Source organism: Mus caroli, chromosome 2 (genome assembly GCF_900094665.2).
Source record: "Mus caroli chromosome 2, CAROLI_EIJ_v1.1, whole genome shotgun sequence".
In the NCBI taxonomy this organism is placed as follows: Eukaryota; Metazoa; Chordata; class Mammalia; order Rodentia; family Muridae; genus Mus; species Mus caroli.
The window spans coordinates 86337786-86351654 of record NC_034571.1 but is presented as its reverse complement, the minus strand read 5'-3'; the positions used below and the strand labels follow the sequence as shown (position 1 = coordinate 86351654).

At 38.6% G+C, this 13869-nt stretch overlaps 1 protein-coding gene across 23 annotated transcripts in view; it reads right to left on the bottom strand.

Moving 5' to 3' along the window:
• The window catches only part of Phf21a (PHD finger protein 21A), a 178936-nt gene that overhangs the window by 138185 nt on the left and 26882 nt on the right, over nt 1-13869 (bottom strand). For 17 of the 23 annotated variants that reach the window (XM_029474164.1, XM_021185653.2, XM_029474168.1 and 14 more), the window contains 3 exons: nt 11206-11246; nt 9713-9824; nt 3843-3986 (listed from right to left, as the gene is read on the bottom strand). In XM_029474164.1, the coding sequence (XP_029330024.1) occupies nt 3843-3896 (54 nt within the window). In that variant the 5' untranslated portion in view covers nt 3897-3986; nt 9713-9824; nt 11206-11246. Of the gene's footprint in view, nt 1-3842; nt 3987-9712; nt 9840-11205; nt 11247-11876; nt 11948-13869 lie in introns of those variants that run through there. The other 6 variants (XM_029474161.1, XM_029474152.1, XM_029474151.1 and 3 more) reach the window with 3 other exon arrangements.

The following is a 13869-nucleotide window of genomic DNA, read 5'->3' as shown; positions in this document are numbered from 1 at the left end:
AGACACTCCAGCAGAGGGAGTTAGATCTCCTTACGGATGGTTGTGAGCCACCATGTGGTTGCTGGGATTTGAACTCAGGACCTTCGGAAGAGCAGTCAGTGCTCTTAACCACTGAGCCATCTCTCCAGCCCCCATTAGGCAACTTCTTAACACAATTTTTACCTTAATAGCTTGACTTTTACCTAATTTAATTCCCTAACTAGAAATGCATCAAAAGATAGCTTTCACTTTAACATTTAGTTCAAAGTCCATTCTTGCTTTGGTTTCTGTCCAGTACCCAAGGCCCATGCTTTGGCATCATTTCTGGTCTTCCTGAATGTATCATGTTCAAGAATTACATACATCATCACCCCACAGCCAATCAGAACACCACCAGTTTTCAGAATAAAGACTATCATTTGGATTTACCTCTACTTCCATCCTTCCCCCCCGCCCAAAAAAAATAGGAAAATAAAGGATTAAGGAGATGGCTCAATCAATAATGTGCTGCCTAAGTCCTGAGTCTGGATCCCTGACACTCATGAAGAGACTAGGTATGTTGTGACACACCTGCAACTGTAGAATTGAGACATAGAAATAGGAGAATGCTGGGATCTCAGCGCTTGGCCAGACTAGGTATTAGTTAGCCTGAAGCTCTGTGAGACACTCTGTCTCAAAAAATAAGTCATACAGTGACAGAGAAAGAGATCCAGGGTCTACCCTTGCCCTGTGTAGGGACATACACACACACACACACACACACACACACACACACACGCAAAGCAAGCTTAGAATTCACATAAAGGTGAAGAGAAACAACTCCACAAAGTTGGTTTTTTGTCCTCCACACATGCCCCATGGCATGCATGCCCACAAGCAAGCATCATGCATGCACACACACACAATAATAAATAGTTTAGAATGTATTAATTGGAATGCAAATTGCACAAATAACGTACAATAATTAAAGATGAATCTAAGACTATACTTTGGGGCTGAAGAGATGGCTTAGCAATTAAGATTATTTGCTGCTCTAGCAGAGGACCCAGGTTTAATTCCTACCATCCACATCAGGTGGCTTATAGCTCCCTCTAACTCAGTCTCATGGATCTGGTGCCATCATCTTAAGGTCTAGCAGAGCACCACATGCACACAGTGCAGGTCACACATTCAGGTGCATATGTATACATACATAAAATAAAAGTATTTAACTAAATACTCAACTTAAAAGGCTAGACCTTTATACTTAAATGGCTAAATATATAGAGAGATAGATTGACAGTTAATATTCGGGATGTTTAAAATAGCTAGAATACACATCCCTGAATCAACAAGTATAGTTTATTATTTTATTTTTTACTTAGAACATGTGTGTGTGTGTGTGTGTGTGTGTGTGTGAATGAAAGAGAGAGAGAGAGAGAGAGAGAGAGCACGCGCACACACACTTAGAAAGAGAGAGAGAGAGAGCACATGTGGAGGTCAGAAACAATTTTCAGGACTCAGTTCTGCTTTTATCTGTAGCTCCTAGGAATTAAACTCATGCTGTAAACTTTGGCAGTAAGCACCTTTACCCACTAAGCCACCTTGCTGACTCTAATTATAAATGTTAATTGGGCTTTAAAACATCATAGTGAAAGTTACATTTTTAATAATTGTTATATTTATCTTCCAAATTATGAAATTAGATAGTATTTTTAAAGTTCAATTACAGATAATCATTCAATAAATATTTATTTGAGACATGTATCTTATGAGAAATTAAAAGAATATAAACTGCATTCCAAATTTTCTTAAGAGGACAAAAAAGGGCTGGAGAGATGGCTCAGTGGTTAAGAACACTGACTGCTCTTCTGAAGGTCCTGAGTTCAAATCCCAGCAACCACATGGTGGCTCACAACCATCCTTAATGAGATCTGATGCCCTCTTCTGGAGTGTCTAAAGACAGCTACAGTGTACTTACATATAATAAATAAATAAATCTTTTTAAAAAAAGGGGTAGGGGAGAAAAAAACTATAGAAATCACATATACCACCATAAAATTAACTTTGATTCACACAGATTTCAAATTGATACTGTATTCCCAAAACCTACTGGAGAAACCAGCTTTAAACAATTATTAAATTGTGTTTCTTGTTACTGTCCTGAGCTGGGTTCAATATTCCTCTATGTTAAAATATTTTCATCCAGGGACTTACGAGATGGCTCAGTGGTTTAAAAACCTGGCTGCTCTCCCAGAGGACCCAGGTTCAATTCTGAGCACCCATAAATATAACCTTCTGTACTCCAAGTCCAGGGAATCTGATATCTCTCTCTGGCCTCCACAGACACCAGGCACACGTGGTGCACATACATGCCATACACAACTGCTTTGAGCACAGGATCCACACAGTCCAAATCAGCAGCAGGGACTTCCAAACAAAGGGTTCCATATGGAAAACAACAAAAAGAACAACACACACACATACACACACACACACACACACACACACACATACACACACGGCACAACTTTGAAGCTTTCCTGTAGGTCTTAATCCACAATAATTCTGGGGCAATAGGCAAACCCAGCAATTATCAGAAGCTGAAATGTGTGTGTGTGTGTGTGTTATGTGCACGTTCAGAAATCAATGCTGCATTGACTCATACAAGAAAAAACAAGAGCCACTACTATACTTAAAAACACTTTTAACAAACAATGTCTATGTGGTAACTCAAAGTTATAAACCCAGAAGTTAGAAATTAAAACAGGAAGACTAAAGTTGTCTGAGGTGAGACGAAAATTAAAATTTATTCTAACTGTGGTAGAGCACTCACTGACATGTATAAAGTTCTGGGTTCAAAACAAAATATCACACAGAGATTGATCCCTTCATGCATCCATTCCATCCCATATTACATGACAATGTTAGATGGTCAAAAGTAGCCAACTCATCATTTATTACTTTGAATACCAAGGACTATATACATGTATGTTTATTTATGTGCTTTAAATCTAATGCCCAGCTGATGTCAAGAAATAAACGTTAATGATTTAGCTATTTATGGGTAAAGTTTTCTATCTTGGTTATAATTATATGTGTATTTTTACACATATCCATATTAACATATACAAATTAAAATTCATTAAGTGCTTTATGATGTTATTACACTTTAGAAACAATTGTATAAAATGGTTATAAAATGTACATATACATTTTATAATTATATACTTCAAAGGTGTGTTTACTTTTATCTGAGGTAAAATGTAAGGATTAGAGCATTTTCAATTTTGATGACAGCAGCCACATTTTCTTTACCAAAGATTGGAATCAACAAAGATAAAAGAGAGCGAGGAGGCAGAGAGAGAGAGTCAGGGATGAGCACAGGTGTTGGCGTGTGCAGTAAGTACACATCTCATTCTCACCACGGTGAAGTGAGGAAAGGCAGCACTGGGGAAGCAGAGGCACGAGGACCAACACAAGTTCAAAGTCAATGTAGCTTCCATGGGGAGTTCAGGGCCAACCTGAGGCCCTGTCAAAAAAGCAAAAGTAAATAAAAACACAGAACATGCAAAGAAGGTATCTTGTATATAGAAGGCCTTCAAACTGGCCAGAAATATAGCAAAATAGAATTCTTTTTTCAAATACCTTTAGGACATGAAAAAATAGTTCCAGTCCTCTTTTCAGGAAAAGATGTCAGGGCCATCTTATTAAAGTTCTTAAAGGCAGTATACAAAGCACAGCTGTGGAGAGTGAGTCTGGACAAACGCCAGTCATTTGGTAAGTAGTACAACGACCGTATAACTTGATCAAAACGCAGAGCTGGGCCTGTCTTGCTTAGTGACTCAGTGTGCATCTGCATCGGTAGTCTGTCACACACATACCTGGTGAACCTGAATTTCCACTTTAAGAGCCTCCTGTAGAGTCTGCAACTCCATCCTCTGCCTTCTCCACGCTCTCTTATGTCTGCTAATTCTACAGTGTCTTCAGCCTCCGTTTAAAATTACAAGCTCCTCTTGTTGCTGCAGCTGTAGAGATCATAAAATGTTTAGAATCACTGTGTTGGGGATGAAGAAACTTTTATCAAAATAATTAAATTAGAAATATTATATTTTGTAACACACAAAAAAAAATTGTATCCCCAAAGGACTTTAAAAAAAAAAACAATTCAGTACCAAAACTTTCTGGGTTTTGTCTTTTGGGCATTCCTCTATAGCACACTTCAAATAACTAAGAAAAGGAATACAACAGCAAAAGAGACAGTCAAGGAAACATATGAACACCCACTGTGTGCTCAGCACTGAGGACAGGCAGCTGAAGGACCACTTCCATCCAGATGAGAACTAGCAGGGGAGACTGACACCATCAGGAACACTGAGACACAAGACATGTCAAGCATTTTTAAACTAGAGTGGACAGGGGAGTTCCCAGTCTCCCACCGTGGGGGGTGCACTTGAGTTTGATTACACTCTTACTTACACACGTATGTGTAACTGTATGTGGAGATGTCAAAAGTCTGAATTTATAGTCATAATTGGGACACCCAGTCTCACCTTCCTGTCCTACACCAGCACTACTGCAGCTTAATGAAATGGCTAATTTTTCTTTAAATTTTTTTTTTCTAAAAATGTGACCATGATTTGGGGTTATTTATTAAAGCAAAAGCATTTTTGGTCTGAATAAATTTAAACGTCATTAAAAATCTATTTTCTTCCTTATACCTATTAGAGCTTAGCTAGCACTGCCTTTTAATACTGAGGAAGGAAAACCTGTACCTGACTAGAAGACTCACAACCAGCAGGCTCTCCAGCAACCACTTAGGCACACACAGTCCTCAGCCTGAGCGTCCCGAAGCCTTTTGTAAGATTAAGCTCAGAGCCTGATGGAATCGTTAGCTAAAAAAGTATATTCTTAGGATTTCTAGTTTTCATTATATTTACTTAATCTCTCTGGGTTTAAAACATCAATGACAATCTCTCCTCTAGGGTTTATACACTATGTTATGTAAAATCAGAATATTCTAACCTAAAAAAGATTGAATTCTCAAAGTGCAAAATTCTTTCAAAGTTACATCTCTAGAAGCTGGCAAAGATTTACTGGTAATCATAAAAATTCATACAGGCAGGATATTTAGGGGAAATAATTTTTAAAAGGAGATATATCATGAATTTCAGCCACTTACTATCCTAAAAACTGGAATTATAACGAATACCAGAATCATTAGTAACTCATGGAAAGCAAGGCTTCTATGGTCATGTACATTTGCAACTGCTAATCTGAAAACTATAACAGCCACTTCAATGTTAAGTGCAAAAGTAATCTCCCTTCTCAAACTCTTCATTTATACCTGACAGTTCTGTTCTGCAGGGTCCCACTGTGTGGTCCAGACTTGCCTTGAACCTCCTATAGAGCCCAGCCTGGACTTGAACTCACAATCCTCCTACCTTGGTCTCCTGAGTGCTGGGATTATAAATGTGACCTACCATACCCAGTTTGTAGTTTTAAAAACCATGTGATCTTAATTTTTGCAAAGTTCTATCAGAAAATGTGTCTAAAAAGATTTCCTAAAATTCTTTGTATGTGAAGGATAATCCTGCTGCAAGAGCATGTTCAAAATAAGAAAGGCCTATTTTATTGAACTGTTGGTGACACATCTCAGTAGAGCTCAACTGAACTCTAACTCTGGAAACAGGCAGGTCACTGACATGGAGACCTTACAGCACCCGCCACATCAGGTTAACACTGTTCATACAGTCTAGGCTAACAAAATGTACAGAAAACCAATTTTCATAAGACAGAAGAGTAATCAACAAAAACTTTGAATTAAGTTAAAGTACTTGACACACATGAATGAGAATTCTGCTATGAAACAATATTAACATGAATATACTAGTAAAAATTTTATTGACAGACTGAACAATGACTTTGAGGAACCAGTCTGTACTCATGACAGAAACATGAATTTAATAAGGTAGGTTTTGTCTGTAATGCACAAGATGCATAATGACCAACTCTAAGCAGCCAAGGGTGGGTCTGATGGCACTTCATACTCTGCTAAAGCCATTTGTAGGCGAAAGGCTACTAAGAGCTATTAAACTTTCTTCTTTTGGGGAGTATCAGTATTTTCAAACTTTTCCATAGACAACGCACATCTCCTTTCAACTAAGAAAAAAATAAATGAGAATTAATAAAACATCAGGACGTTTTATAACATGAAAGAAAAAAACCCACAAAAACAAAATAAAACAAAACAAATAACCTCAATAGAAAAAAAGTAGCTGAGTGTGGTGACACATTCCTGTGATCCCAACACTCAGGAGGAGGAGACCAAAGGCCAAAGCCAGCCTCGGAGCTATATGGTGACTTTGAGTCCGGCCTAGGCTACAGGATATCCTGTCTCATACAAAGAAAGAAAGAAAGAAAGAAAGAAAGAAAGAAAGAAAGAAAGAAAGAAAGAAAGAAAGAAAGAAAGAAAGAAAGAAAGAAAGAAAGAGGGGAAGGGAAGGGAAGGGAGAGAAGCAGGGCAGTGGGAAGGGAGAAGGGAGGAAGAGTTCAAGAGGAAAAACAAGGTTCTAACCTGGAGACTCTAAATGTCAAAGTGTGCCTGGTACAACACACCTGCCAGTCAAGCTAATGAGGCGCTGACAGCTTTTACTTCCTCCATCTGGGTGCTGTCCTCTTACTACACATATACAAAGGCATTTAAATGCCAATTATGGATTTTGTTTCATATAAGACTGGTCACAGAGAAACTTATGTGGACTGGAAGATAATTTTGAAATCCTTCATCAGAAAGGTCTCTTTCTGGACAACTATCTTAAGAGATTAGTCTATTCATATAGTTAAAATACATAAGAAATAATTTTCAAACACAAGCCACACATATTGGAGCCTTTAAAATACATGGGGATCTTAGTGTATGCAGCATTATTTAGAGACTGTATGCAGCTTCACAGGACATCATTACTTTTTAAAACTTTTTAAGATAGCATTTATTTACTGGGAGGGGCATACATGACGTGGAGGGTGTGTGGAATTCTGAGGAAAATCAACAATTGTAGCTTGAATTTTTTTCAAGGCAATTGAAATAAAGTTGGTATCTGCCAGGTGCTTGCTTCTGTTCACCATGTGGGCTCTGGGGATCAAACAGTCCTCAGCATGGTGGCAAGGGCCTTTACCTGCTGAGCCATCTCGGCAGCCGCAGAAAAGTATAAGAGATAACTTATTATATTTTTCCAATTCTAGTAAGGGGTGTGTGTGTATAAAACAAATCAGTTACTGAAAGGTGACTATAAACAAATACACAAGATAATAATAGACATTTTCTATCCAACATCTCTGCATCCCTCCATCACTGAGGGCATCCTAGCACAACATCCCAACCTTCTGCCTTCAATGCTGTACACACTAAAGCACCAGGTAACCTAACAGCCTCTCAAGCTACAAAGCAGAACAAAGCAGAAAACAGCCAGATAGCAAGGTGCATGCTATCATAACATTTGGGAGGTGAAGGCACAAGGATCAGGAGTTTAAGGTTATCTTTAGCTACTCAGTAAGTTCAAGGCCAAAGTGAACTGTAAGAAGCATTGTCTCAAAACACACACACACACACACACACACACATGCACACGCACAAAACAAAACAAAACAAAAACCAACAAAACAATTATCAGATCTCACCCAAAAAAAGCGTAGCTAGTTGGTGAAGAAAGACCACTTACTGCCTCCCCCAGAACAAAACAAAACAAAGCCATTCATTCATTATCCTCTGGGAAATGGGGTTCATGTCACCTGTGGCAGGACTGTTGTGAGGGTTGAATCAAGTGAAGGTCTCAGAAAAGGATTTTTTTGTGAATAACCAAGTTTTGAGATATTGACATACTTCTTCAAGCTTTAACTTTGAATCAAACTTGTTAAATTCTCAGGCTGGAGATTTGGCTCAGTGTTTGAGTCAGGACCCAGGTTTGACTCCCAGCATTCTCATGGAGGTTCATTCCTTCCTCACACAGCTGGCATGCATTTGGTGCACAGACGTACATGCACGCAAAACACTCATGTACTCAAACTAATAAAAATAATTTTAAAATGAAAAATAAAATTAAAAAGCCTTCTCAAATTCTCTAATGGGGCTGTTTTTGCCCTGAAGAGTCTTGCATGAAGCCACACAACCGCTGGGCCTTCTGCTAAGACCTGCAGGGAAGCTCTAAACCCCTTCTACTGCTAAGAAATACTCTGTTACACAACTGACAAAGACTTCTTTTCCCAGCCAAATCTGATAGGTCAACCAAGAGTTCCTTTAATAAGTTCATGGCATGGTGTGCTCCTAATCTGTCCCTAAAGAGATTCCTGTGTTCTCTATACCATGTATTTCCTACATATACAAATGTCCTTGTGTCTGATCAACATTCATAGACATTTTCTGAGAAGTTTACTATTTTAAATAGGAAAAAGTAGATACAAATCTATATATCCCTTTTATCTTGCCCTGCTCTCAAAATTGAAATTCCAGGCTTCAATTTTTTACTATATATTTACTATGCAGTGAGATAAAATAATATCTTTGATGATTAACCAATAGTGCTAAAAATTACTATGGATGCTAAAAATAAAAGGGCCTTTTAGCAGCATTTGTTGAAAGTTTTAAGTATTATTAACATGAATCAAAAAGTGATATTAAGAAATCTAATTTTTCCTTATTATTCTGCAAATTTTTAATATATTCTGACTTATTTCAGAGTACTGTTTCTTTGGTGACACTCCTCAAATCACAGAAAATCTCCCTCATAGAACTTGACAACCCTGACTTTAGAGGCTGACTATTCTAGGACTCTGACCAGGCTGTTTGTTAAAACCACTGTAGCTAGCTGAGTGTTTCCAAACTATTAGACTGAATAGTTACTGTTGTTTAATATTAATAAAATGTTTCTTTTTTTTGGATTTATTTATTTATTTATTTATTTATTTATTTCATTTATGTGAGTACACTATAGCTGTCTTCAGACACACCAGAAGAGGGCATCAGATCCCATTGCAGATGGTTGTGAGCCACCATGCAGTTGCTGGGAATTGAACTCAGGACCTCTGGAAGAGCAGTCAGTGCTCTTAACTGCTGAGCCATCTCTCCAGCCCCCAATATATGTTTCTTTTCTGTTAAATTATCTCTGTTTGTCTGGGTTTACTGGGAAGAGAATAGGTCACTTATTTTCTAAAGACTATGTATAGAGCTCATAGCACTGGGACAAGACAAGAATTCCCACAACATTCTCCTCAGAGGCTGCACCTCTTCCCACCATCATCCCAAAGTACAGGTCAAACTCAGCTTCTGGGGCACAGGCTACCTGCACACTCCCACTCTTCCACTCCCTAACCTCCTGCAGGGAAAGGAAGCACGCCTATCACAGCCCCAACTTCGCCCAACAAGGGGAATACTGAAGTAAAATTTAGAGTTTATAGAAATTCGAAATGAAGATTGGAGAGTGGTGCACAAAAGCACAGCAATGCAGTGTCTGGGACTTCAGAACTGGTTGCCACATGTACTGAAAGGTTGTGGGATGATTTGAGGGTGGAGGGCTGTTCAGGAGAGCCTGGCAAGAAGCTTATAATAAATATAGACCACAGAAAGAGTGACACGGGAACATGTCCCAGCATAACCAATCAATATCATACTTAGTAGTAGCAAAGTCATGGGAGATAGAGTTCAGATCAATATAAAGAAGGACTGAGGATTAGAGCTGTATAAAAAGGAATGGGTTACCTTATGAGGTAGTGGGCTCCCTGTCATTAGAAGTATTCAAGAATGCTGCATGTCATATCCCCATCTTGGAGATTCACAATGCACATTAGCATATTAAAGGTTCTGAGAAGTCCTGCAGTAAAGAGACCTGTTTAACTTTGTTTAATGCAGCATTTCCCAAGTTATTTGACCACAGAACCCATTTCCCACCCCAGACCCAATCTCAACTTCTGTGGAATCAGAATTTCTCAAAACATATTCATTACAGAAAACAAAGCCTACATTTTTTTTAAAACATAGTATTCAATATGCACCTGAATAAGTAACAACCAGTCAGGGATGTAGGCAAAGAAACTGCCAAGTAGGACAGACAGACTCCATGATTCTATAAGACCATGAGATAAAGAATCGTGATTCTTACTTTACAAGGTTCCATGAGAGAAAGGCAATAGAATTAAATGGTAGCAAAAATCTGAGGTTCTCTAGTTCAAGAGTCTCCATTTTATGTTCAAAACCCAGTCTCTAAAGTAAGAGAGATACTAGAAGGACCACAAAACCAAAACTCCACTGGGCACGGTAGTGGTGCATGCCTTTAATCTCAGCACTCAGTAGGCAGATCTCTGTGTATTCAAGGCTAGCCTGAAGTCTATGCAGCCAGCTCTAGGCCAGCTAAGGCTACATAGAGTGAGACTCTATCTGTAAGAAACAAAACTCAAACCAAAAATTTGTCCTACCTATTCTACCCACTAAGTTTATTACTATTTGAGTGATAGATTTTTTTTAAAGCAGCTTTACACTGGAAAATCACACAATTGTAGCTTGAATTTTTTTCAAGGCAATTGAAGAAATAAAGTTAGTATCTGCCAGGTGCTTAAGGTGCCAGATCACCTAGTGCAATCTAGGATCTGGAATTAAGACATCCAAAATCTGAGTAAGTATAAGTTGTAAACTGTTTAAGTTTATGAAAGTAGCGATCAAAAAACATGTTTGTTTCTCTCTTCTTTTAAAAATTATACAAAACAACACACACTAAAAACATAATCTCAGACTTGAAGCCAATCTAATGTTAAGCCTAAGAATACAAACATCAAGAGGCTTCAACTTGCAGGTGAAGGTCGGACAGCTGCAGTGACCTGCCAGCTAATACACAGAGAGGCCTCTAATGGAACAGCACAGCAATGCAGGCCACAGTGCAAACCTCACCTAAACTTGTCTCTCCTGGCTTTGAATTCTCAGGCCTAACTACTCAATTATTGGCAACAGGACCTTCGAGTTTTAATGGGTTATCAAATTCAGGAGCATGCAAAAATAGTGTAGTTATCAGAAATATAAATGCATTTTAGATACAGCTCTGTGAAGCTAAAGATTCACTTTTGGTGCAAACTATAAAGCCTTGTTTTGAAGAAGGAAGCTTTTTTAGGAGGTTAAAAAACAAATCACTAACAAAATCACTTAATATTTGATTGAGTCCAGCTAAATCATGCACACTATGTGAGCTTTGTAAAAATACTTACCAATTCTGGAGAAGCTGGCGCTCCTTCAGCTCTCCAGTCCCCTGCAACAGAAGGAAAAACCCAGTTAAACTACAAACAGATTCATGATGTCATCAAACGCTAAAGACTCAAAGATTTCTAACTATAAAGGGGGAGGGGGGGCACTAAACACATTTCAATCTCCAAAATTTAAAACTCAACAACAAACAAGGAAGAAATGAGTAATTTTTACAGCAAAGAAGGAACGCAAGAGCAATTAAACCTCTGCTTTAACACAGCTTTTCAAGACCAGGAAAATAAGTAGAGAAGACCCTTGAACAACGAGGAAGGCACTGCTAGGGGCACATGCATTCTGAGTCAAATCAGAGCATAGATTTTGGTTCCTCTAACCCTAACTACTATCACTGACTTGTCAACAGGAAGCCTCTCGAGGAAACTCACAGTTATCAACTGATAGTGTGTGTGTTTCAGATAACATACAAAAAAAAAACAGTGAAGAGTGGGTGATAACCACAGGTGACCCACCCACGTGGAGGCCAGCACACTGCCTCACTTTCTACAGATACTTATACACCCCAACTCAGGAGGCTTCAACTTGCAGGTGAAGGTCGGACAGCAGCAAATGGACTACTAGTTATTCCAATCATACCGTGTTACCAGCCAGCTTCATGTGGCTGTGAGCTGACACTTACTCTTGTTTGCACTGCTCCTGGCTGTAAACGCAGCATGTGCACTTGTGTGGATCAGTGGTAGACTGACAGAAGACCCATATGTACTTTATTCATTCAAATGGCTACACTGCCATCTCTTTACAATAAAGCAGAAGAAGCAAGCCCTTAGTTTGTCCCACTTAAAAGGTCTTTTTGTAATAAATTTTGAAATAGATTTGCCTCATGCAAGGCCTTAATTCACAATATTATATAATGTATAAAATAATAGCTATGTATTAAAATAAGTATAAACAGGTGGTGGTGGCACATGCCTTTAATCCCAGCATTCAAGAGGAAGAGGCAGGCGGATTTCTGAGTTCGAGGCCAGCCTGGTCTACAAAGTGAGTTCCAGGACAGCCAGGGCTACACAGAGAAACCCTGTCTCGAAAACAAATAAACAAACAAACAAACAAAAACAAAAAAATAAAAGTATAAACAAATAAATAATATAATCAGAATTTTAGTCAGATTTTCATCTACATTCTTAAATTTATATCACTGCTCGGGACTATGAGCTATAAACACAAAATGATTCTTCTATGCTACATTCATAATCAGTGATAAAGCTAGAAAGAAAAAGTTTTAGGATCCTCACCCAGTATTAGGGAACTAAAATTAAAACAGAGCTTTTAACACTTAGACAACAAACCTATCTAAACTCCACAGAACCAACATTTGGCTATGCCTGAAACAAATGTTTGCTGACCTATGTTACTCCAATAGTGTCTTATTTCCTTGAGGTTCTTTCAAAGACCCTGTCTCTCAGATGAGAAATGTTTGTTAACCATACACAGTCATATTAAGCATAAAGGAAAGTTTATTTAAATGGTTCCTGATTAATGCAATCTATTTATTTCCAAAAGAAATTAACTTGACTATCCTCTTCCTCCTCTTCCTTCTTGATTTGTTTTTGTTTAAGACAAGGCCTCTCTAAAGATCCCTGGCTGTCCAGAAACTCACACTGTAGACCAGGCTAGCTTTGAACTCACAAAGATCTTCCTGCCTCTGCTTCCTGAGTGCTGGAATTAAAGGAGTGCCTCCTGTTTCTTCTTCTTCTTCTCTGAACTCCAGTTCTCCTCAAAGTTCTCAGGAGTCCATCTAAATAGCTATTTTAATCATCAGGATTAGAATGGATTCCCAAGCACAAGAAAAACCATGCAGTAAATCTGTAAACTTACTAAAAAACTAGACTCTGTGTGTCCTCCTGCTTCAAATGACTCCCTGTGCTGAGGGGGAGCAGCGCTGGGCCGCAGCTAACCCCTACTGGATTGAGGGCCAACAGGTGCAAATGAACAGAAACACGTTTCCCGTCTGCAGATGTCCTCAGTCTCTTCAGGCTGTTCTTCATGTATACCCCACGTGTAGGCTAAAGTCCTATCAGCCAATTCTAAAGGAGCACTGAGGCTCTCCTCAGAGATGCGCGTTCTGCTATGTGAGTGTTAGTGAAGCCTCAGAAATTACACTCATGTGTGGCGGGATTTAAGTTCATTTTTGTTTCTCTTTCTTGTTTGTTGTGTTCTTAAACAAGCTTATGAATAGTTTTATCATCTAAATCTTACATTGTCCTTGCATCTTCAACAACTAAAAGCTATTTTGGTATCCACTCTTTTTTTATATACATAAAATATCTTCAACTCTGTGACTTTTAATGATAAAGTTAGCTTTTATGATTATTGCCTCTCAACATCTAAAATCCTTTCAAATAAAATATAATTAGACCCACAAAAAAAAAAAAGAAGATAACTATTTCAGTTACTATAGTGAAAAGTCCACAGTTCCACTCAAAGGATGCCTAAAACAGTGCCAGGCACACGGTGAGCACCCAAGAAACAGTCAGGTTGCCGGGCGTGGTGGTGCACACCTTTAATCCCAGCACTTGGGAGGCAGAGGCAATCGGATTTCTGAGTTTGAGGCCAGCCTGGTCTACAAAGTGAGTTCCAGGACAGCAAAGGCTACAGAGAAACCCTGTCTCAAA